Source organism: Agelaius phoeniceus, chromosome Z (genome assembly GCF_051311805.1).
Source record: "Agelaius phoeniceus isolate bAgePho1 chromosome Z, bAgePho1.hap1, whole genome shotgun sequence".
Taxonomy (NCBI): Eukaryota; Metazoa; Chordata; class Aves; order Passeriformes; family Icteridae; genus Agelaius; species Agelaius phoeniceus.
The window spans coordinates 72672406-72698819 of NC_135303.1; the positions used below are offsets into that span (position 1 = coordinate 72672406).

At 41.8% G+C, this 26414-nt stretch overlaps 1 protein-coding gene across 4 annotated transcripts in view; it reads right to left on the reverse strand.

The window, feature by feature from the left end:
- MAST4 (microtubule associated serine/threonine kinase family member 4) overlaps positions 1-19698 on the reverse strand; it is a 279670-nt gene extending 259972 nt beyond the window's left edge. For all 4 annotated transcript variants that reach the window (XM_077171046.1, XM_077171045.1, XM_077171044.1 and 1 more), the window contains exon 1: positions 19362-19698. In XM_077171046.1, coding sequence (XP_077027161.1) covers positions 19362-19580 — 219 coding nt within the window. In that variant the 5' untranslated portion in view covers positions 19581-19698. The remainder of the gene's footprint in view (positions 1-19361) is intronic.
- Between the last annotated feature and the right edge of the window lie 6716 nt (positions 19699-26414).

Consider the following 26414-nt stretch of genomic DNA (forward strand, 5'->3'; position numbering starts at 1 on the left):
AGCAAAGGTTCAGCAGGCTCTTGAAGGAGCAGCCCAAGAATGTCACTATTCAGAGTCAACTTAATGTCATTCATACAGTGGGCTCTTAGTGAACAAGCTTTTTTACTGCACATCATCTTTATGCTTAATAAGGCTTTGTCCTTACAAATCAAGACAGTTATTGGTGTGATTAAAAATCTGGATGTTCCATTTAGACATTAGTACCTAGGAAAGCATTAGACATTAGTAGTCAGAGGAAAAAAAGAGCAGCAGCGATTTCAGTATCTGTATTGATACCTGGAACTAAAACTTGACTGACTTGCATTCAAAATTTATCATCCTCTTCTAGAACAGTGAATACAGAAAATAAATATATTCCTCCTTGGTCTAGACACAAAAACAGGCTAGGAGGAGGTGTTTTGTTTCAGACTGTCAAACTAAAGGACAAAGAACAAGGTCTCACTAGAAGCATAATGCCTCTATGAAAAGACTTCTGTGCATGGTAGCTCTTTAGCAGATTAAATGACTACTACAGAAGTGACATGCTAATCCACATTCTGGAAAGTAATTACACAGTACAAAAGAAAGCCTCAAAAATTAATCAAGAAACCCCCAAAAACAGATAACCTCCAAAAAAGCTAAACCCACAACCCTTATAAGATTCCCATGTTTCACTTTTCTTCAGGTTGTTCATACAAATACATAGACTCACAGCTCTAAAGAGTTTCAAAGCAAAATGTCTGCTAGCATCAGCATTTCTTCCCCTCAAGGATCTACTTCTACCTTCTGGATATGTATGTAAGAACTTGCTATTGACATCACAGATAAACTAGCTGTGTTCATGGAAATCTTTAAATTAGGTCAGTGCAAATAAGCAAACTATTCTTTTTCCTCTTTGCTTTTAAGTAGTCAAGCTACACCTTGCTTTATTACTGAAAGCAGTTCACTTGTACAATTATCTTTGGAAGAAAGGCAACCAGCTTCAGCATCCAACAGAACACACACACCTCTGCAACTGAAGCCTAATTAAAATAATGTTACTGCTTAGAAAATAGCTTACATAATTTTTCTAAAGAAACTAGCATTACTGGCCCATCAAAAATAAAAGTAGCAGCAACTAGTGTGGGGAAAAAAAAAATAAAGGGAAGAAAAAAAGCCATGTCTACAAAAACAATTCTGCACAGTTTTAAACCTATACCAGGGCTATAATAGAGCTGATAAATCAGCAATACTAGCAAGTGCTCGAGGCTGAAGGCAGGCACAGAGTAACAAAATGAAGGCAGCAAATCACAATTCCAGGTACATGGCCACACACATTCATCATGCCACATAAACATGGAATCTAGCCATCAAATTGGACAACCTTAGGCCAGTGTGCTGCACACCACCACAGGTAACCTCAACACCCATCTGGCACTGCAGGTTCCTTAACTTACCACTGGAACATTCTTTCAAATCTGCCCTTGCCCTCCTGCAGAAAGGCAATTTATAACCAAGAAAACAATGGAAAAAGAGATGGCTTTCTTGTACCTTTCCTAAGAGCACACCTGTTGAGAGAACAGAATACCTTAACCCAATTAGTTACAGCATTTTCAATCTTTTGTATAAAATTGCAGCACAATTCTGGCCTCCATGCAACTCAAATATAAACTCACAAACATATATATTTATTAAAAAGGCTGATTGATTTAAGATGACAAAAAGGTTTTAAACCCTTAACAATAAGATGAATGAATGACCAATGAATTTAGCTTCAGAACAGGTAAACCTTCAGCTTTTGCCATATTAAAGGCCTTTTTTTGGCAATCTTTCTTCATAAAGCTAAAATTACTTTTAAAAAATAATACTTTTAATACTATGTTCCCCAGCCACATCTCCTACTCTTAAGATACTTATAATATCCACCTCTGACAAATTCAACATGTTTTCACAGAGATTTGTTGAAATAAAAATGTACACTACAAAGAGTGGTTTGATTTTTAAAGCTCTCTCAACTCTCTCAACTTGTAGAAAGGGGACAAGAATACATAGTAAATGAAAGGATCCCCCTAGAAAAAAAAATAAATTATCTAACAGTCTTACCATTTCACACAGTAAACCCACTTTGGAGATGTTACAAATGTAACACTCTGTATTATGAAATCAGTATTGATGTTTACTCTTAGCAGCTTTCAAATGACATAGATTTTTCTTCTTACATAATGACAGCTGACAGACATACCTTGTCGTGCTGCTACAGGGATAGGTGTTCAAGTTTCGTACCTGAACCTAAGCTCAGCTCTACAGTACTCAGCCAACAGCAGTATCCACTTCCCTATACACATTCAGGAACTTTGTGGATGGAAGAGGGAAGCTAGAAAAACATGTTATACATAACCTAAGTGATGCTCTAAAAATACTGTCGTATCAAGAAATAAGGTACAACTCTTCCTTAAAGAAGCAGTGACATGACTGCATATCTATTTCCAGTAACAAAACATGTATGGATCCACACCTTATTTTGATGGCTGAACAGGATTCATTTGGAAACTAACATCAATGGCCACTTCCAACAGCTCTTCAGACAAGACATCACCTTGTTTCAACTTTACTATTCATAAGATTTGCAGATATTACTACAAGTTTGAATTAATTTCTTGGCATTACTACATGGCCAGATCACCGGGTATATTTAGAGAAAAAATAACTTTCCAACAGAGAAACTAAGAGCCCAGCATCAGTTTCCAAAGGTGATGTTTGAAGTATTAAATGTATTTAACTGTAAACCCAGCATGAGCTTATAGAGCCGCATTCAGGAAAGGAAAAAAACTGTATTTGTAAACTGAGCAGGTTTCAGCTGCCAACATGTGTCAGCTAAAACTGCATGGAGCTACACCTACCTAAATGTATGTAACAATACTTTTCAAACCCTTTCCCTCTTTGAAAGTTTTTAAAATGCAATATACACATAAGCTACAGACTATGGAGGCCTTGGCTAGCCAACTGACCCAGCCACCCTCTCACTCCCTTCCTCAGCAACCCACGGGAGAAAATAAGATGGAGAAGTTCACAACTCATAAACTCAACAGTTTGTGAGAGATCTCATAAACTCTTGGTAATTAAATTATTGGCTAATGAGAAACAAAGACTAATTAAAAGCTTTTTCGAAGTTCAACTTCTTCATTCCAACTCCCCTACCTCTTTCCTCACAAGCACTGAAGGGGACTGGGAATGGGCGTGGGAGTCACTCCCTAACAACTCCTCTCCTCACACTTTTGCCCTGATCCTCACAAAGGACATCCCTACAGCCTTCCACTGCCAGCACCTGGCCACCTGTGCCCAGTACAACTGCATCTTTGGAAAGCACCTGAAGAGGACTTCCTGAGGAAAGACACTTACTGAAACTCACCAAATGCAGGGTGAGATTTACGCAGGGACTCAGGAGCCCCAAACCTGCATTCCTCACTTAGCCAAGGAAGGCAGACAGCTCACCATTTTGCCAGGCAAAAGAGATTTTTATTTTTCTTTATAGACACTCCAAGCAAATTGGGTCTGCAGCCATCAAGACCAAGCTCTGCACAGACATCCTTCATTAAGTTACAGCACAGGACAGGAAAGGGAAGAGAAAAACAGTCCTTAATTCCTTTTGACAATTTCAGCTGGATAATAAATAGCCTCAAAAGCAGCACCATTACATATCTATGTGTAACTGAGAGCCAAGCAATGAAGGCTCAATGCACTTGTGTTACTTCCATCCAACACTGAGTATTCCTCATGATATTACACATGACCTTTTATTTCATGCCCACACAACCACAAAAAACACTTGACTTAAGAGCCAATATGGGAGAACACCTGAGCATGCACAATAAGTACAATAAAGTAAAAAAGACGATGATTGTTTTAATGAAGTCTTATAATAAAAGCTCTCCAAGTGCTCAGTGGATAGTCACATATAGAGACGTGCTGCAACTACAAGCACTTAGGAGCTGTGCTGAAGCAATCACCAATGTATACTACACCACTCAAAGCACTTCAGAAGGCTGCCTTCTGTGTCTCCTGCAAATGCAGACACCAAAATTATTTTAACTGCTATGTCTGTAGGGAAAAAACCCTTCAAAGTCAATTTCCACACACATATTTTTACTCCTATTATTTGGATCTTTAAAGTATATGCATATGCTTACAGAAATTTTGCAGCAAGAAAACAGTCATAATTGTCCAAACACCAAAAGAAATCAATGCGGCCATACCATACATTTTTATACACAAATGTTTGTCCATGTACACTCTCTACTATTAAAAAAAGTTTACTGTAAAGATTTCTACATCAAGTACATAAGTATCATTAATCCACTGAAGACCAATTGCCTCCTACATACATGTATTAAATAGTGTGGTTTTAGGGAAATCCTTAAATCTTAGGATCTAACTTTATATCTAGAATAAACACCGATCTTTCGTTATGAAAATGTCTTTTGCCTACAGGTTTACTGAAGTAACTTAACTGGCTTTATTTGGTCTATCCAAACAAATAGAGACACTGCAGTTACCAAAACTAAGCTGCAGGAAGCATGTCTTAGTAATGCCATCAAAAATGAAAAGAGATCAAAACATTCTACTCGTCCACACCTAGTAAAGTATAGGGAAGTGTGTGTTTAGGTATGTATAACCTCTTAAAGGATTAAAATCACAAAGTGGTATTGCTTTGTCTCCTAGGAAACCTACAAATCTATTTAAAAGTAACTATACCTAAACACAGGGAAGACACTGCCAAAGGCCAACCACACATAGGAAGAAAGTTCCTATTCAAAAAAATTAAGGCAGATAGAAAACACAGCCTCAGACAGTCAAGACATCTTGGAGGTGGATTACCAACTTCAAACCTAAACAGTGAGGATTAACACTAACCACCTGTTAATTCTCTCATGAAAGCACATTACCTCAACAATAGCCAATGAAGACAGAGGGATTCATGACTAATGAAAAACACCACACCCAGTCAGAAATTTCAACTGACATTATTGTGTTTACAGTATCACTGAAGCTGCAACTGCAGCTCTTGCAGACACACTCAGCTTAAGTTTATCCAGTAAAAACAGCTAATGCATCAACTGCTGCCTAAGCTCTAAACCCACCAGAACCAACCAGTTCGTGGTTGGCCGGGCACCAACCACGAGCTTTAGGTACCTGATCTGGGAGCAGCACCATCAAAACCCAAGTCAGCAAGGATTCTACTGCCCTTTAACAAACCCTGAAGCACACCTAGGCTCCTGTACAACTGGCAGTGTATGAGGTCATCAAATCTTGGGATCAGACTGGTGTTGATGTGAAGTAATTTCCCTCAAAATACATACAATGTGTACTGCCCTCAACAACGTTTCACAGCAAAAATCCATTACCCTTACTTTGTGATACTTGCTTATGTAGGTAGGGATCTGTTTCTTAATTTGTTTTGTAAAAACAATATTTCTTCAGCAAGCCTATCTTCATATCGGACAACTGTAGGATCCTTTTTCCAGAAGCTGTACACATTAAGTTTTAATGTCAAAATAACTTCTCTGCCACACAACTTATTAAAGTTCCCAAAAGGAAAGAACAAAAGGAAAGGCATTAATTTAATTAGAAGACCACTAGCATTTAAAATACATTTTTTTCAATAATAGCAGCAGGAAGATTTCAATAGCTGCAACTAGGTATAGCTGAGATACTAGCAGACCTATACTATGAAAAACATTCCCAACTTCTCCTGGAATAAAGCCCAGGTCCTCAGAGATGTTTAGTTTGCTAATTCCAATTCTGTCTTTTTTTTTTTTCCTGACAGATCTATGACTTAATATATCTGCATTTGTCATCTACAGTTTCTGCAATTCACTTTTTCCTAATTTAATGTCAAAACAACATACTACTTATGAGTGTCATGCTACTTATGAGCATTGGGAAAGTATACCTGGAATGAAAGTGCTTTAGTTCCCACTGCTATAAAACCTGTCTCTACCTGCTTGTAAGTTACAAGCTATTCCTTTGCTGTGCACATGGTGTAATGCCAGTTTCTAGCACAGCTGCTCTCTTGAGCAGCATGCAGGTGAGGTAATGCAGACTGTAACAGCAGGGCTTGTAGCTCCCTCTTTTCACCAGCTACCAACATTCCAAAGTTCAGATGTGCTTTTCTTCACCCTCAAAGAAGCCTAAGTGCCTGATAGTATGGCTTTAGGGTTTTGCATATTTTTAACATATTTTTTTCCTTCAATTTGTGTCCAATGGTTCTTTTAACGCAATGGTAATACTATCAGAAGCATAAAAATTACTGAACGCCATGGAGAATGTTTTCCCCAAGTGTACCTTATTATACCCTAACTGAACCTCTCTCCTCCTCCTCAAAAATTTTTACCCTACTTTAGGGTAAAGACTGTAGGACTACAGCTGTTTTAATGTAATTCTTGAAGTTTCAGTCGCCTGAGTTTTCAGTCACAAGTTATAAGCTCTATTAGCTTAAAAATATGCATGCTGAGTTTGGGTGGCACCAAACTGGGGGAGACCACAAAAACAGTTGCCAGGAGGGAAGGTAATATTCAGCATAGTGATACTATTTTAAACCAGTAGGAATATTCTTTAATTCACGTCTTCCTTCCTAGAACCTTAGAATCACTGAAGTTGGAAAAGATCATCAAGCCCAGCCACTAGCCCAGCCTGTCAAGTGCATTGTTGCTCCACACAACTACCTCAACACATACTCAGTGTGAGCATATACAGATGTCTCAGCAGAACTCTGCAACCCTGAACCCACACCATAATTCCAACACATGGTTTGTGGTTCAGTAAACTCAAGAGCTCAATGCAACTCAAGCAAGTCAATGATGGTCACTGCTCTGCAATGGCAAGTGAGCGATATGCCCAAGGTCATCTCCTTGCTGCTTCAGCTGTAACTCAGAATCACCTTTTCTGAATGTATGTACAGCCAATTCAATATGCAGCACTCTGCTTGTTACAGAGATGTTCCAACAAAATCAATGACATCTTTAACTTTGGAGTGTGTACTCCAGTGGAATAATGTGTTAATACCAGCAGTATTTGAACAAATGAGAAGGGGGAGAAAGCACTGATAGCAAGTTAAAACTCACCCAGAAGCTTTACATTAGCCCAGCCACTCATCAATGCTATGAAGACGCAGTTGAGCTTAAGGATTTCCCTGTGACCTTTTGTAAACAATCTCTTCTGCTAGCTAGCCCAGAAAAAAATACATTAGGTACAATTCTCCCTGCCCTTCCCTGCAATGTACTAGGCACAAAACCAGAAACACAGTATGAAAGTCATCCGAGGCATTTTTGTTATATGGCCCGAATAACAGCTTTACAATGAAAGCACCCATTGAGCCATAGCTACAGCATTATTACATTCTAGTGAAAGTTTCCTGAGGTAACAATGAAAAAATCAAATTAGCAGTTTAGTGCAGTAGTTCATCTGCTTCATTCAACCACAGCTCTCTTCCTCAGGCTTGCAAGGCTGTTAAAAACAATGGAAACATTAATAGTCCAAGTGCAATTAATTATACAGTCCCACTAGCATGGCAGCATGGCCTCACAACAGAAGTTTGTTACTTGGTATAGAAGCACCACCCCCTAAAAATTAAAAATACATTCATCCCATCCTATAATCAATTCTTTTCACACACACTTAGCAATTTTGCAACAGGGTTTTCGTAGATTCTTTTGTAGTTGGGTTTTTTTGTTTCTCCTGAAAGTCACTTCCAGAGCTGTTTGATCAAAAAGGCAGAAAAATAATTTCTCTTTTTCTAGTTTAAGACTGTACATGTTATCTGTGTGCTTGAGGGCCACGCAGGACCAGAGTGTGGCTTCCTCCATCATGGAGTGGGAACGCTGAGCAGGCGTGTGGCTTGTGCTTGAGGGTCAGAGGTCTGGGGCAGGGCTTCCTCTGTCTCTGGGTAGTGGGCTGATTAAAAGAGACCCCTAGGGAGCACGGCAAACAGGGGAATGGCACAGCAGCTCACACAGGCAGGGCAAGCAGGCACAGTTGTAGGGTTTCTTGCTAGTAAGGTGTACTGTGCGCTGTTTGCGGTGTTTCTGTTGGTTGGTAGGTTTTAGGGCTTCTGGTAGTAACGGTTTGTACACAATCCAAAACTCTAGTTAGTATGAGTGTATGTAATCAGATGGAACTCTCCAAAAAGGTCTGTCCAGACCCATTCCTGTGTGGACTGTTTGAGCTTATCAGTGGTTTCAGGGGTTGTTGCAGAGGAAGCCTGCCTGCGGTGTGAACTGGTGAACAATCTCCTGTTGCTAGTGGCCAAGCTTAGGGAGGAAGTTGAAAGACTAAGGAGTATCAGGGAAAGTGAAAGGGAGATAGGTTGGTGGAGTTCAGCCCTTCCATCCTTGAGGGAAGCCCACCAAGAGTCAGAGGACCCCCATACCTCCCACTGTCAGACAATCGAAGGCACCAGGTAGATGAAGAGGAGTGGAAGTACCTATATAGCCCTTTATACCCTACTTGAGGGTACCTACTTGAGGAGGTAATAAGAAAAATTCCTCCCAACCCCCCCTCCCAAGCCAGATGTCACTTTAGAATAGGTGAACTCCTGGACCTGGAGAGTCAGCCAGATAATTTAGAAGAAAATTATCTGCACAGTGAGCCTCCCAATTATGATTCATTTGTGAGAAGGATCACCATCTCTAACGTCAAAAAGGAAAGAAGGGTAATGGTGGTGGGTGATTCCCTTCTGAGGGGAACAGAGGGCTCCATATGTTGGCTGCACCCACCCCACAGAGAGGTCTGCTGCCTCTCTGGGGCCCAGGCATGAGATATTACTGAGAGACTTTCTGGGCTAATTCAGCCCTCTGATCATTACCCACTGCTGATACTCCAGGCTGGCAGTGATGAATTTGAAAACAGGAGAGTCAGGACAATTAAAAGGGACCTTAGGGCACAGGGTCAAGTGGTTGACAGGGCAGGAGCACAGGTAGTGTTTTGCTCAGTGCCTTTGGTGGCAGAGAAAAATGACAAAAGGAGTAGGAGAGCCCACACTGTCAACAAGTGGCTCAAGGGTTGGTGCCAACAGCAGAATTTTGGGTTCTTTGATCATGGGGCAACTTTTATAGCACCTGGCCTGCTGGAACCAGATGGGCTCCATCTCCCTGTTAAGGGCAGAAGGTTTTTAGCTTGTGAACTGGCAGAACTCATTGAAAGGTTTTAAACTAGCTTTGAAGGGGGAAGGGGATGCAGCTGGGCTCCCTGGAAGCAGGCCCAAAGGATGAAATTACCATCATGGAAATGTGGAGGGATGATTCACATGGCTGGAGTGCTCCACTGGCTGGCTACAACCTCTTCAGGAGAGATAGGAAAGGGAGAAGAGGTGGAGGAGTAGCCCTTTATACTAGGGAGGCTTTGGATGCCATAGGTATTGAAACTAATGATGACAAAGTTGAATGCCTATGGGTAAGAATTAGGGGGAAAGCCAACAAGGCTGACATCCTGCTGGGAGTCTGTTATTGTCCACCCAGCCAGGAAGAAGTGGTGGACAATTCATTCCATAAGCAGATGGAGAATGTTTCTGGATCATCACCCCTAGTTCTTTTTGGCAACTTCAACTTGCCAGACATTTGCTGGGAACTTAATAGAGCTGAAAAGAGGCAGTCCAGGAAGTTCTTAGAGTGTGTGAAGGGCAACTTTTTCTCATAGCTGGTGAGCCCACAAGGGGAGGGATTGTGTTAGATCTGTTATTTGCAAATAGAGATAGGCTGGTGGGAGATGTGGTGATAGGAGGCCACTTGGGGCATAGTGATCATGAAATTATAGAATTCTCAATATTTGGTGAAGTCAAGAGGAACATTTATAAGGATTTTAGATTGGACATTCAGAGGGCAGACTTTGGCCTACTCAGGAGACTTATTCAGAGAGTTTCTTGGGAAGTAGACCTTAAAAATAAAGAAGCTCAGCAAGGCTGGGCATGCTTCAAAATAGAGATCTTGAGGACACAGGAACAGACTACCCCTATGTGCCGAAAGACAAGTCCACGAGGCAAACATCCAGACTGGATGGGCAAGGAGGTTTTGGAGGAACCCGAGAATAAAAAAAGGATGTATTATCTTTGGAAGGAGGGTCAGGTTTCTCAGGTAGTATTTAAAGGGCTGCTAGAGTATGTAAAAAAAAAAAAATAGGGAAGCTAAAGCTCAGTTTGAACTTAAAATGACAACTTATAAAGAATAACAAAAAATGTTTTTATACATATATTAATGGTAGAAGGAAGAGTAAGATTAACCTTTGTTCTTTATTAGACACAGAAGGGAAGTTTGTTACTACAGATGAGAGAAGGCAGAGGTGCTTAATGCCTTCTTTGTCTCAGTTTTTAGTGAGAAGACTTGCCTTAAGGACAGCTGTCCTCCTGGATGCTTGATGATATCAGGGAGCAGAATGGTCCCCCCATTATACAATAGGAGGCAGTCAGAGAACTGCTGAGCCCCTTGGATACTCCTAAATCCATGGGCCCAGATGGAATCCATCCCAGGAGATGAGGGGGCTGGCAGATGAGCTTGCAAAGCCACTCTCCATCATTTACCAGCACTCCTGGCTCACTGGTGAGGTTCCAGGGGACTGGAACGTGTGACTGCCATTCATAAAAAGGGTGGGAAGGAGGATCCTGGCAATTATAGGCCAGTTAGCCAGATTGTACCAGGTAAGGTTATGGAGCAGTTTATACTGAGTGTCAGCACACAGCACTCACAGGATGGCCAGGGTGTCAGACCCTGCCAGCACAGGTTTAGGGGGGCAGGTCGTGTTTGACCAACCTGAATTCCTTTTATGACCAGGTGATCTGCCTGGTGGATGCAGGAAAGGCTGTGGATGTTGTGTACCTGGACTTCAGCAAGGCCTTGGCACTGTCTCCCACAGCACACTCCTGGAAAAGCTGCAGCCCAGGGCTTGGACAGGAGCACTCTGTGCTGGGTTAGGAACTGGCTGGATGGCCGGGCCCAGAGGGTGGTGGTGAATGGTGCTGCATCCAGCTGGGGGCTGCTCACTGGGGTGTCCCTCAGGGGTCTGTGCTGGGGCCAGTCCTCTTCAATATCTTTATTGATGACATGGATGAGGGGATTGAGGCTTTCAGTAGTGAATTTGCAGATGACACTGAGCTGGGATCGTGTGTCAATCTGTTGGAAGGTGGGAGGGCTCTGCAGAGAGACCTGGAATGATTGAATGGATGGGCAGAGTCCAACAGGATGAGGTTTAACGAGTCCAAATGCTGAGTCCTGCATTTTGGCCACAATAACCCCCAGTAAGGTTACAGGCTGGGGATGGTGTGGCTGGACAGTGCCCAGGCAGAAAGGGACCTGGGGGTACTGCTCAACAGCTGGCTGAACATGAGCCAGCAGTGTGCCCTGGTGGCCATACAGGCCAGTGGCATCCTGGCCTGTGTCAGGAACAGTGTGGTCAGCAGGAGCAGGGAGGTCACCCTTCCCTGTACTCAGCACTGGTGAGGCAGCACCCTGAGTGCTGTGTCCAGTTCTGGCCCCTCAGTTTGGGAAGGACCTTGAGACACCTGAGCAGGTCCAGAGGAAGCAACGAGGCTGGTGAGGGGCTTGGAACACAAACCCTGTGAGGAACGACTGAGGGAGCTGAGGGTGTTTAGCCTGGAGAAAAGGAGACTCAGGGGTGACCTTATCACTCTCTGCAACTCCCTGAAAGGTGGTTGCAGTCAGGTGGGGGTTGGTCTCTTTCACCAGGCAGCAACTGACAGAACCAGAGGACACAGTCTCAAGCTGCATCAAGAGAAATACAGGTTTGATATCAGGAAAAAGTTTTTTACCTAAGGAGTGATAAAGTACTGGAGTAGTCTGCCTGGGGAGGTGGTGCAGTCACCATCCCTGGATGTGTTGAAGAAAAGACTGGAGTTGGCAGTCGCTGCCATGGTTTAGCTGAGGTGTCAGGGCATGGGTTGGACTTGATGATCTTTAAGGTCTCCTCCAACCTAGTCGTTCTGTGAATTCTGTGAATTATCCATTAAGAAAAAAGTCTTCCATTCATCCCTGGTTCCCACTAGAAATTTAAGTTATTCAGTAAAGAAACCTGTGGCAAGGGCAGCCAGGCTGTTTGTACGGTGAACACTTACACTTTTACCCCTGAGGTACTTGTAGCTCACTTCTGAACAGTGCAAGTTCATCAGCTTAGATACATTTGTGCAGGAGGGCAAGGCATTCATCCCACTGCTCCTTGGCTGGAGCCAGAGTCTTTCAGACAGAAGGTTTGATGAGGGCACCCCATCTGGTAGCAAAGTGTAAATAAACCTTACTTAGCTCAGTAAACCAAAAGCTAAGATAGGTTCCTGGCTTGATTTCAAAGCACAGCTCATTTGCCAACACATTCCCATGTTTCCCACCTTTTCAGCTACCTTGTCCTCAATTTTTTGCTTTCACTCTATCACAAAAAAAGAGCTACCAGCATTTTATGACTTTAAGCACCAGTCTCCCACAACTCACATAGCTTAAAACCCAACACCACCCAACGATTATAAAGCTTCAAAAACAATTTTAAACACCACAGCTGCAAGAGAAGAACTGAAAAAAATCTGAAAAATCTGAAGGCTGAAGCAACAAATCATAAAATTTGGCAGTAGGACCTCGTGGGTTTTAGACTGCAGAGTATTTCAAGCCCACATCACTGTTCTTAAAGGAGCTTAGCAATGGCACAGTACTGCTGGTGATACCATAACACTGAGAAGCTCCCAACATATGCTAGAACACTGCTGGGCATACCAAAAAACAACAACCAAAAAAACCAAACTAGAAACACAACAAAAATTTTCTTCCTTCTTTCCTCTTTCCCCGTTAAAGAAGCTGTTAAGAAGACTGGTATTTCTCTTAAGACAAAGCCTGAGCAGGTGAGATCCCAGCCCAGCAACACAGTTCTGCATTACTGAAATTCTTAACAACAGGCATCTACTTCGTCATAATGGATGTAAGAGAAAACCTCCAGCCCTGGGTCAGAGCAATTTCACTGAAGGAAGATTTAAAAACTGCAGGGACTCTCTTCTCATTACTAATCTTTTCAGAGTCTTTATACCCCTTATTCCTAAATTTCCCAATTCTGCATTCCAGATTTTTGCTCTAAAGGAATGGTAAACCTTTTTGTCATGCCTTGTACAGAAAAGCATTGCTAGAAATGTTTGTCAGCTCTAGGCACTAACAAGAACAGTCGGATCAGAAACCAAGTATTCAATATGTATTAATGCTTCAGTACTACAACCTTTGAGCACAGTTGTGCTTCGGGAGTGGGGAACAGAGTGCATAATTTGTGACAAAACTAAGAGGGAAGCTACCCCATTGCACAAATCGTTGCAGAAGAAAAGCTACCTAGCTGCTCACCTTCCTAGCTCAAGGACCTCCTCATTTACACTGTGCTTGGCCATGCTTTTATTTTGTGCCTCAAGACTTCAGATTCTCTTATTCCCTTCTACAAGGTCAACTTTACACAAGCTGTTACTGCTGGCAAAGTAGCCCCATCATATAGAGCTTCCTGATAGTACAAGAGTAAGACACCTTGTTATGTTTACCAACATTCAGTTCAAAGCAGCTTACAGCTAGCCAACACACTGTCAAAGGCAGCAGACTATGTTGGATTCGGGCTGTACTCCTTCTACAGAGCTGCAGCTTTTCAAAAAAGACATTTCTTAAATTTGGTTTCACAGCTGGATGTACAGACACCAAGGGATACTGAAGATTAGCCTCAGGACTATGTCCACCAGTCTGAAAAATCTAAAGGGTGAAAAGGGCCTCTCAACTACTTTTGCAAACTGTTCAGATTTTGAAGGCTGTAATTATCAGTTCCTCACCCACCTCTTTCCAGAATTTTAAATATCTAAATAGTTCTGGTGCAAAAAATAAGACATGCAACTCAATGTATGCTTCTTCACTTCTCACTTATTCCAAGTGAGAAGACAGATAGATATTCTGGTTATAGGCATATTTATACCCATCAAATTCTTGAAAAGAAGTTCCAGAGAGCTGCAAACATTACTACTGTAGTGTTATTCTCAAACATCAAGCAGCACACACAGCTGTTTTAGATTAATCCCTCAACCATGTGTCCCTCCATGTCCTCCAATCCCAGAGGATTTCTGAGACAATAAGGGAACATAGCAGCAGGCACCTTTAAAGGCCTATCCTGCACAGGAAAGGTTTAAAGCAGAGAACAAACACACATTTTCTTCATACTAAAAGCAAATCAATGAAGTCTTTTACATGACTCTTGAGACAGCCCTACTCACTCAAATTGTCAAGTATTTCACTTTATAGGTAACTTACCACAAACATAGCTAAAAAACCAAAAGCAATGCTGTTAGTCTGGCTGACATGACACAATAACAGTTTTGCAGCTGCTCTAGACTAGACTGTTTTATTTAATCCCACCACATTCATTTTAACCCTAAGAAGAATAATTTTTTTATGGCATGACTATTCTTTAATATGAACTAAAGATCATACTTCAGCAATTAGGCTATTCATCTTTAGCTAGCTTTATCATTCACGTGCACTACAACAGGGAAGAATCCATCATTGTTAAGAGACAAGAATGCCTGAAACAATTAGAGGAAAAAAATGTGCTAAGTGCCACACTGCCTGCGAATGTCCCATGGTTGCTTCTGCAGCAGGATAAGCAGGAATGGAAAGAAGTAACAAAAATACTACTTTCTAGCTACGTCACAGTGACATTTTGCCAGAACTATCACCACCTCCATTACATTGCCATCACTTTATACACTGCTTATTTTACCCCAAAGTCTTTTGATTTCCACCCCTCTCCCAAACAGCACCACAATTTTGTTGGGGTGAAGATCTGGCACACAGTCTGTAATGCTGAAGGGACTGTACCTTCCCAGTGGGCATATGTTGAAAGATTAATGTGTGAAAGCGTAGTTTCTAGAGCAATACATTCTTTACCACACTCCTCACCTTGCTATGAATACTCTAATAACAAAATCTTAGCTTCTCAGTAATTAATTCTCACCACACCTCATGAAGCTGCAACAGATCGCAACATGAACAGCAAGAAGGCAGATTCAGGAGAGGAGTTAGCCACAATAGAAAAAGGTTTTGTACTCTGTGCAGTGAGATATCTTTTTTAATACACAATACATACTAACTAGATAGTAGGAGAAAATGTGCAACAATCAACTTCAAAGCTCCGTGGACATTTTTCATGAGAAATCTCATCTTGTCATGCTGCTCATCTCAATTCTTACAGACTCAAATTTTCACTTCAGTGCCAAACACTGAATTTACAAAGCAAGAACTGGAATTATTTGAGAACAAAATACAGTATCTCCCCCCCCTCCCCATTTTTTGTGGATGGTTTGGGGTTTTAGGTTTTAATGGTTTTAGGTTCTAAGGGAGTTTTTTTCCAAGCATCTAGAATAATGAAGAGAACTTACTATGGTAATTCAGAAGTCACTGGCAGATTCAGAAGCTTATAGATCCATTTCAGACATTTTGTTATATGGCAAGGTATGATTCTGAAAGAATTCTGATTCTTCCTGGTTTGTTACTCTGCTTTGGTAAGCCACGTATACTTACTGTGACAAGGTTTATAGAAAAGTGATGGAAAAGACACGCAACTCCAAGACACACAATTTAACCTTCAGATCCTTGACAATACTGGTGTAAGCAAGGCATTGCTTGCCTTCCTTCTCCTCTTAAGAAACAAGGTCAAACCAAATGAGCTTTCAGCTCCCCTATAAAACACTCACTAAGATTTGAAAACCACCATCAAAATTATTATCCTCCATGTCCATTACCCTCCACAATGCCAATCCAGCATTGACTACTTGCAGAGAGCAGAAGCAGACAGATTACAACAGAAAATATACTGTTGTCCAGCCACAACTCTTCTCTTCATAGTCTGCAAAACATTCTCTCCAGCAAAGAGCTCTGACAAGAATAAGGATAAAATTAAAAAAAACTAACCAACCACATGGCATTAGAAATGCAGTGACCCATCATCTATGCAGTATTGTTCTTGAGTGCCCTTCACCATGCAATCCCATCCTGCCTGCCGTCAGCAGTTAGCCACTCACCTCAGAAGAGCATAGGCAAATAATCTGCTTGAATTCATTTGTGTTTATGTGCTTGCTACCCACAGCACTTCAATGCACATATGTTCCAAAAGCAAAGCACTTCTCAGATGTTGGTGTTAAACCCTTATTTAACTCTCATGTGTCTTAATATCTCAAAGTAAAACATCAAAAACACTTCAGAAACTGATGACTGTAATCTTGTAAACTATTACTTGTTCTTGACTACATGAAATGAGGGACCATTTTTCTTCAGGTATTTTGTGGGTTTTTTGGATTTTTTTTTAAGATGAAGTTTACACAACTGTAGGATGAAGTAATGACAACAGGGAAGAAAAAAAAAAAGTGATGTACCATCTCTTCCCACCCTTCCTTCCTTGTTTCCCTCCAGGATTTAACTCTTTCAGACATGATACTCAGAAAAGGAGTTATCATGCTTTCAGTCTAATTTCTGAACATAAAAGAAGCTGACCTACTCTAGACAGCAGCATTAAGCCTTCTTCACTGAGGTGGGGAGACAAACCACTTTTTCATAGAATAGAAATGTTCATATCATTCTTCAGGAAACGACATAAAACTCATAACTGGACCACAAACTGCAAATTAACTGTCTAGGGTATGTAAAAAACAACAGTGTTTCAGAAACCTCTGAAATAAACTCTCTGTTCAGCAGATCTGGCAAGGTGTAAATCTGAGTGTGACATCCTGCTTTTTGACAACATGCTTCAAGACAGATGTAACCAGCAGGAATGAGTATATAGGACGGCAATGAGAATGATCAGATGTCTGGAAACACATTCTACAGGAGAAGATGAACGACACTGGGGCTGTTTAGTCTAAAGAAATCCGGTTCAAGTTGTCAATGATGTCTTATAAACGTCACAGAAGGAGAAACAGTTCTACTGAAATACCACATGAAATGGTAATGTGTATGGGAAAATCTACATGTTTTCTAACTATCCATTTATTTGGTTTGGAAACCTATGTCATGACTTAGAGGAATTTACTGACAGCTAAAGTAGAAATAGAGGCAGCAGGACAATCTGTTCCACTGCTGTGTGAAGGATACCGAACAGCTGTGACAACAGATTCAATTCTGCTATGCTGGCAACAGGAACAAGGACAGGGCAAGAGGAGAAATGGTGAACCTGCAAGCACAGGATCACACTGGAGATCTATATAACTAAAAGAACTCAGTAACAGAAAATCACAGAGAACATCAACATTTCATTATTTGGCAGTAATTAAACAGGATGTCAATGCAAAAACAGTATCTTCATGCACTTCTCTCAATGAGATACTTTCAGCACGTGGCACTTTAAGTAAGCCTGAATTCATCTGTATGTACATCCTGGACCTCAGCCTTTACTTTTTTCCACTGTGAATAGCTGCTCTCTCAGTTTCAAATTAATTTCTTCACTGTGGTGTCCTTGCACAAAAAATAAATTATACAGGTGGATTTGCCAGGTGGTTCTGCAGGTAGGCAGAAATTCAGCTGCAAACAATGACTACACCAAAATGGAAGGATGGGCAAAATCAATGCACAAAAAACAGGCAAAAAAAAAAATCTGGTTTCGGCTAATAAGGGAATCTAGCAAAAGGGAAATAAAGGGGACAGAATAACGCTGCATATTCTAAGCAAACTCTCCCACCACAACACTAACTTGAGTTTAAGATGCTATCTTCTAGCACTGCTAACTGATGGTGAGATATCAGATTGCCCTTACAGAATTTCAAAATTCCATGATTGCAATGTTGAGTTATTTTTGGGCTTACCTTCTCTAAACTGTCAACTCAAAAGATGCCTGTAATTTATCTCCAAAGCATACACAGAAATAACAAGCCTCTACCAGAAATTCACTGGTCTGCCAGCAGCTCCGAGTTTAGCTAAGTGAACAGACAGACTTTGTATATTTCTACACGTTATTATGCAGGCTTACCAACTGAGCACTAAACCATTCAGACACCACATAATTGTGGTAAGCATAGCCCCAAGCCCACATGTATCATTCCTGCCGAGAAGCAGGATATCTTAATCACCTAGCACTGTGCTCCATACAAACAGCAGCTATGGAGCTCTTACTCAGTTCAGCAAAAAAGCAAGTTCACATCTATACATATTTTTCTAAAAAGAGGATATATCAACATTCATTCTACTCCTACCGTAAATGCATTTCACTGCAAATACATTCCACTCTTCAGAGGCTCAAGCAGTTGAAAGAAGCAAGGAACCTGGTCTGAGTTTGAGTATTTAAGAAAAAAAAAAGAGGGAGATACAGAAAGGAATATTTAGTTCCAATTCATCATGCTGCCCTACAGTTGTATCAATTTACAGGATGCACCAGGAAAAGAGGAAAAACAGGAGCTACATAAACAGCCATTGCTGCAGAGGGAAACATTCCTGACAACCACAGCCCAACTAGTTGAAAATAACTTCAACCAGCTTAACAGATAGTCCTCTAGAAATGCAAGGTTTCTCAAAAAAAACCTTTGCACATCCAGCTGCATAAAGGCACAGAATAAAAAAACGCCACCTAAGAGCAAACTAAAAAGTTGACCACAACAAAAGACCGTAAGTAAGGCACACAAGAGATGATGCACCGAAGCAAAGTAAAGCAGCAGTGAGACGGAACAATGCACTTGGCTGGGGTCATGGCTTGAAATAGATTTAAGAAGTGTGAATCATGCAACAAGAAATAAATAAAATAATTTCTAAAAATCCGTCTCAAGACCCAAAAAGGTTGTTTTACTGTAACATTGTGGGGTGGCTGTTTTGTCTTAAAAGTGCTTAGTAGGTATTGTAGCTGGATCAGGAGAGAAAAGGGAACAAAACGTGTATCACGGTATATAGATCTATCACCCACAGAGCTCCTCCATGATCCACAGCCTATCATAAGCTCTCACCAGGGGATTACTGTAGTGTGGGGGCTTGCCCATCACTTCCTTCTGGCATTAAAGAGTTTGCTCTGGAGCAGCGCTTTCCAAAGGTGACACGCTCGGGGATAGGAAAAAAAAAAAAAAAAAAGGAAAAACAGAAAAACACACACACATAAACAAGCTCTCCTAAAACAAAAAATCCACTCTCCGTACAAAAACCCCCAAGTCTCAATTATCGGCAGCCAGAGGGCTAGAGCCGGCCGAGCAGAAACAAGAACGTCTCGGGTTGAGCCGGGGAGACTGAGGCGAAGGCGCTGTGCCCAGGTGGGCGCGGAGCCGCTCCCGCCGCGGGCGGGTCACCGCCGCCTCGCACCCCGGGACGGCCGCGCTGCTCCCGGCGCGGCCCCGGAGCACAGGGCGGAGAAGCAGCCGCCGCCGCCCCGACCCCGCGCACCTCCTCATCCCGCTCCTCCAGCGAGGCGTCGTCCTCTGCCCGCCCGCCTGGGATCGCCCGCTCCGACGAAGCCGTCGCCCCGCCGGGGGCCGTCACCGCCCCGCCGCCCTCTCCCTCCTCGGAGAGAGTTTCCGAGCCGGAGGAGGAGCCGGAGCAAGAGGAGCCGACGTGGCCGGAGCCCCGCGCCCGTTCCGAAGCCGCCGAAACTTTCTCCGCCATGGCCGGGGCTCAGAGCCGTGCCGCCCGCATGCCCCGCCACCGGCAGCCGCGCTCCCCGCCCCGCCGAGCGCAGCGCGGCAGCGGCGCTCCCGGGCCGGGCCGGGCCAGGCACCGCGCTCTGGGCGGCGGGCGGTGCCTGCGGGCGGGCGGGGCGGGCCGGGCCGGGCCGGGCGGAGCCAGCGGTGCGGGGGGCGGGCCCGGAGCGGCGGAGCGCGGCGGGAGGGCGGCAAGTGGCGGGGCTGGGTCTGCCCTGCCCTGCCCTGCCGCGGGGGGTGCCTGCCGCTGCGGAAGGAGGCAGGAGGTGCGGAAAGCGCGACGTCCCGCGGCTGACGGCACCTTGACGGCCCGGCCCCGCTGCCCGCAGCCCGGTGCGGAGCGCGCAGCGGGTCTGCCAGAGCCCGGGATCTGCCGGGATCGGCTCGGCGTGGGCACAGCGAGACACGCTCCGCTCCCGGGCGATGTCACGGGTTTAAGTTAGAGCAGCTATTTTACGTTATATAAGGGTTTTCTGCGCCCTTCACTTCCTCTAAAACGGAGCTACCGGCAGTTTATGGCAGCAGTTTTACCGTCTCCGTACCATTTTGCAGAAGGCTACGGATGCCTAGTTGTGGTCTTGCAGCAAACAGAAGTCCCTTTGAGTGTTTCAGACGGGCATCGACATTGGGATTTGTGACCAAGCTTTCAGTCATTGAAACCAAAGCAGATGAACTAAGTTAGGCATCTGAAAGCTTTTGCAAATCTTCCTGGACGACTCCTTCATTTTTTAGGACCTAAATGGCTTTTAAACCCAGTTATCCTGTAAATTTTTAAAATATAGTTTTGATATTATTTTTGAAAAAATCTCCTTATTTTTCTTTCCTGAGAACACAGGTCCTCAATTAATGTGCTAATACTATATATAAATATATAATAGTATATACCAGGGCCTTATTTGCTTATTCCTGGACCCCAGATTAATCCAATTGTGAAACAAAACAGATTAAGAGCTTTTGTAATGATGGAAGTCCCACAGCATCACTACAGAATAGCTATCTTCTTCATTTCACAGAAAGAGAAATGCGAGCACAGACCAGTTATTGATGTACTCTAATTAAAACAGTACAGAGTTGATGAAAATAGGAACCAGAATGCAAGTCTCCACTTTTTCAGATTCCTAATTTGATCAGTTTACACAGTAGGACTACTGCTGCTACTACTACTACTACTACTACTACTACTACTATTATTATTATTATAATTATTATTATTATTATTATGGTCATCAGATTACTAGTGGAAGGAAAAACAATGATACACAATTCTCCAAATCTCAGTCCTTCTCTGTTTTTGATGCTGGATATTAGGTTGTAACAATGCTGATAGCTCTTTGTGGTTTCTAATCAGTATTTAGATCAGACCTTAAAAAGTTAATTTATTGTGGAAGAGGATTATAAGAGTCACTAGGGACAGAATTTGACCCAGAAATTTGCCTATACCGATATTTGATGATAAGAAAATATTAAATATACACACACAGGCAAAAACTGATTTTGGGCAAATGAATTACACACATATACTGCTCCAAACCTAGCTAAATAATTTTAACTAACCAGTGAAAAAAGTCCCTCCTTGGTACTCCACGTTCTGCACCTAAGTTGTTATATCTCCAAAACCTGGACTTATTCATAATTCTTGAGCCCTTGATTATAAAGCCAAACCTTTTTCTGTCAGAATCTGCCTCTAGTGTCATCCTCATAGCAGAACAAGTTGCTTAATTTCCTACCTATTCTTCATAATGTATAAGAAAATTGCCAGGTGGTAAAAAGCAACGCTGCAGGTCTCTGTCATTTCTTTCTCTTGCTGCTAGAGATGAGACTGGAAAAAAATAGAGCTTAGCCAAAGCACTTCTACACTTCAGTTATTATCAGCTGCCAGAACAGCCCCTGTAATCTGGGGGCAGCAAGGAATACATTAGAATAGTCACTGAACTGCTCTAATTTATGCCATAAATTGAAATCTAAGAAGGCACTCAAAATTTATTATATCATCCCAGAGTTACAAAGACAAGTGACGGTATTGTTCTGCTCTGGCCTCTAGACTATGTCAGATCACATGCTCTGCTAACATTATCTTACAGGAACAGAAGAGGGATGCTACATTGCCTATAGTAGCTAAAAGGGAGTTAAAGCTAAAAGCAACAAAGAAAGAAGCTTACATCATTTTCCATCCTGGGAAAAGCACTGTTGCTTGCACTTCCCCATCACAAATCAGTGAGGTACTTTGTAGCAAAACACTGAATATCTGGCATGACTTGAGAAGCTCATTTTGAAAACATTTGTTGAGAAGAAGTCCATATATAATAAGCTTTAAGCACCTCCTGTCATGCATTGGACTCATTTGGTGCAGAATGTGGAGAGAAGGGTGTAGAGTGGTCTGATTTCAGCTATTACAGGTGGCTGGCTCAGTTTTGGATACATTCATCCATTTAGACACTTTTTTCCACCAGTACATTTTCAAGCAGCCATTCCCTGATCTGCTTTCTGTTCTCCCTCCCCAGCACACACAGCCATCACCCACTCTGTGCAGTTACAGCTGTTCAAGATGTGTGCTATTCACTGCTGTCATGTCAGCTAGCTGAAAACAAAATACAGGAAAATAAATAAAATGTATCTCAAAACTCCTTGATTATATATCCGTTTGTTAATGCTTGGGAAATTCTTACACTGTGTGGTCTTGAAGGACTGAGAGAATGACAGGATAATGGATTTATTGACAAGTTTGGCACAAGATACCAAGGTACAGAGGAAACACTGGAAAAAGGTATGAAGAGGTATAGAAAAAAATTGTCAGCAAATAATAGCTGTACATGAGACAGCAAGAAAATTCAAATAGGAAGATAATGATTGGCTTTGTAATTGGCGCTTCAAGCTAAAGATCAGGATCTTTACCAAGAAATGATAGTGGGGAATCAAAGGAGTAGGTATGTTGTAAAAATGACAGGCAAAAAAATAAACATTGCAGCAGTGTATTGAATAAACCAGAGAAGCCAGAGAGAAAGACTGTGAAGCTCATGAAAAAATTTTAAAAGGTGGGACAATGGTGTCAGCAGGGCAAACATCTGTCCTGTATTACAGCTTTAATGAGTCAAATACAAAAAGTAAAGCTTTATAGTAGCTACTGCATCAGTTCCATGACATCAGTTGTCTTCAAATCATCACCTTTTTGATCTAGGAATATGTTCCATCAAATTCATTTTTATACTGCTTTGAATATTCTTCTTCCTCTTTGATTCTGAATATTTAGGCAAAAGTCTACCTCTAGGAAGAAACAGTTTTCAAAATACACTGACAGTGGGGTTAGCACCTGAGAAAATCCCTAGGCAAAACTATCTGATGTGGCAAATGCAAGGCTCTCCAAATAAGACAGTTACACTATCAGTAACAACAGTGCTGTGCTTCCCTTTCTGCATAGTAAATGTGCATTAAACCTGACCTGGAAGAACCACTTCTTTGGATGAATAAGTCTCCGTGCTTACTCAGTTCTTGCCCTCCCCGTTGAGACTGCCAACAGCATTGCCAATTAGTGCCAATCCTGAATGCAGATTGTAATACGAATAGGCCTTTCAATATTTAATTCTAGGCTTTTGCACTGGTGGTATATAAATGTTTCATTAGTGCTTTCCTTCCTTTCTGCCATTTTTTTTCTCTGAAAAAGAAGCAAAGCTGTCTACCTGAAGTACTAGCAGAGTATGGGCAAACAGGAACTTGTACTTTTAAGTGTTCCTCCCAGCTCTAGCAGTAAACTCTGGAATGAGAGTTCTTTTTCTTGGGAATCCTAATTTATTGAGAATGCATGTTACAGGATCATAAAGACGACACTAAGTTTTTATGTGATGTGTTTTATCGCTACATATTCACCCTCAAGCAATATCCAAGATCAGGAATTCAAAAGCTTTCATTTGGTGGGGTGAACCCAACTGAATGGTGTTAGTGGCAGGAATACTCATCAACACAAACAGCAGTGGTAGGCTGGAAGAGAGTAAAAGCATGCATAAGCACGACTCTCATTTCTGGACTGAGACAGGTACCACCAAACATACAGCATAGTTTGGAGATCTCTTTTTTTTATCTCTGAAAATCTCCTTAGAGCTTAGGATACTTCAGAGTAAACAGAATCCACTTTGTACCTCCCTAAGAGAATCAGTTCTGAGACTCTCTTTCTTACCATTAAAAGCCTTTTTGACAATGAATGTGAGGCACGATTTACTTTCCCTAGCACTTGCAGAGCATGAAACAAGGGCATTTGAACATGCTGATTAGATTCAGATCATCTCAAAAGTCATTAACAAGCTAGTCATGTTACATTGTAAATCCTAGCAACAATAGGCATATGCATGAACAGAAATATTGCATTCAAATCTATGGAACATGTAATAAAACTGAGAAAAAATAAAACATTTCACCTTTTAAATGAACATGTAATTTACTAGATGTAAAATGTTTTTGCCAAGGAAGTAAACACAACTAGTGTAGGCCTCCTGCTGCAGGTGCCTTTATCAAGACCAAATAGTGTCACCATCTTGGCAGCTAGAGATTATGTGATCTGGACTAAACAGTGTAATTGCTAAAGACACTTTTCCCATATTACTGGCACTTGAGGACCTGCATGAGCACTGCATGAATCACTGTCCCAAGACCTGCAGAAAATCACACTTAGATGAAGCCACTGGCAGATGTTTACACTCAGACATTCACATTTCTGATACCTTCAGTATTAAAAAAAAAGAAATTAAGAAATGCTGCTCAACACAATACATATCACAGAGCATTGGGAGGCTGTACAGGAACGCAGGGAAACGCAACACAGTGAGTGATCCCCTTGTTAGGTCTCCCTCAAGGCGTTGCTTTGGGGTTATACCACTATGACTAAACATCAGAAGCCCACCCTCAGTTTCAGGCAGATTCAGGGAGGCCGTGAGTCTGTGTGCTGGAAGGGACAAATACAAGTTAAACTGTTTTTATCTGACTTCAGATTCAGAAGTGTACTGCCAGCATGTTGTGTGGAGTTTCTGCACCACTCTGCTGGCAGAGGTGCTCAGTTTTTTGATGGATAACCCTTGAGTAAGGAGCCTTCCATAATTTCTCCCTCACCTTCACAACATCTGTATATCAGGGATATATAGTGATATGCCAACAGCAGGGAAGAGCAGTAAACATGGCACAGCCCTGTTACCAGCTGGCATACAACAGGAAGGTTACTCATTCTAATACCTCTATCCCCAAATTCTCCTTCATTCAAGGGGAATGCTATCACTCTCATAAAATTATAGGAAATCAGTAGCTTCTCATGTTTTAACAAAGATTATCGCTCTTTCTTCAGAATGCTGGAACTTGAGAAGTTGAAAGGTGCTAATTTCGCACTTCATCATGGCAGTATCCTCCTAGTGCCCAGTCAAGAGTGTTGTGAAGACCAGTCTTATGAAGATCAGATGGGCAGGAAGAGATGGTCTATATTCAGGATGGGAACTGGAGATAACCAAAACACCAGTTGTAGATACAATAGGGAGAAGGGAGGAGCTCTTGAAAGGGAGACTTGAACTGTGGTTGTGTTTCCAACCTCATGGTCTGAGAAGCATATTATGGCACCTGTCTAGGTGTGGACTGCTAAATGTAAGCTAAACAATGGCTGCATCCTGTGGTGTATTCTAACCATTATTTTTAATGATGGTATTTTTAATTCCCGAACAATGTTTTAATATTTATCTCAACAGGTGTAAACCTAAATCTCATCTGCATCTTCAGATATTATGCATTTTCCAGACTCCATGGGGTATTGGACTTCCCTGGATAAGTTTAGATGCCTTTAAGTCTACATAGCATCCCTTCCATAAATGTTAAGGCTGTGTTTGACAGTGTTATTATGGACTGCAAAGTCTGTGGAAAGAAATCCTTCTCAGCAAGTGTTATCAAGAACCTCTTTGAAAAACATGAAAATGGAAAGTGAATATGAGATCCAGTGATTGTCCTGAATTGTCAAACTCTCCAAAGCTCCATGGCAACAGCTGAGGTAAAAGCAGGTTTGAGGCAGCCCACGAGGTTTCTGTAAGCTCTGCCTGCCCTCGTCCCAGGCCTCACAGTTCCTAAATAGAGCAGGCACAGTGTTTGAGGAAAAGCTGTGATTTTCTCTGAGAAATGAGCTATTGTGTGGGAACACTAAAAATGGTGCCACAGTACTTAAATGGTATTGTTTGTGCAGACATTCCTATTCAGCGAATGAGCAAAAATAAGTTCTTGCTGTACATGTAAATAGGATTAATATTCACAGTTTTACTCTTTTCTAATCTCACTCCCATTAAAGTAGAATCATCTCCCAAATTCAAAATGTCATGACTCTTAAGCTAGGTAGACATCACATGCTTAACAAGATGGATACAATTTTTAGCATAAATACCTCGTGTAAAGTAAAATATTCAAAAGCCAATTTTTACTTGCTCTGTCTACCAGAATTAGAAAAAAAAAGGGCTCTGGGGTTTCTTTTCAGAGTATTGCTTTACCTTTCTTTTTTCTTTTTTTAACTTGCAAGATTTTAATAGCAAAAATGACCTCTTCTGCAGACTACTTTCTATTTTTGAAGTAAAATATTATGGCACCAGAATTCATCCTTTATTCTTTTATTCGTACTTGGTCATTGACTAAATTTGTGTCCCACCATGTATCAAAACTGAGTTCTGTGTTTCTGTGTGGAGTTTTAAGAGGGAAGAAATTCACTGTTTTAACAACCATCACTGTGATGAAAGATTCACATGAGTGGAAGGCCTGCTAAAGGTGACTGAATTCTCTGTTTGCTTTGTCTCTA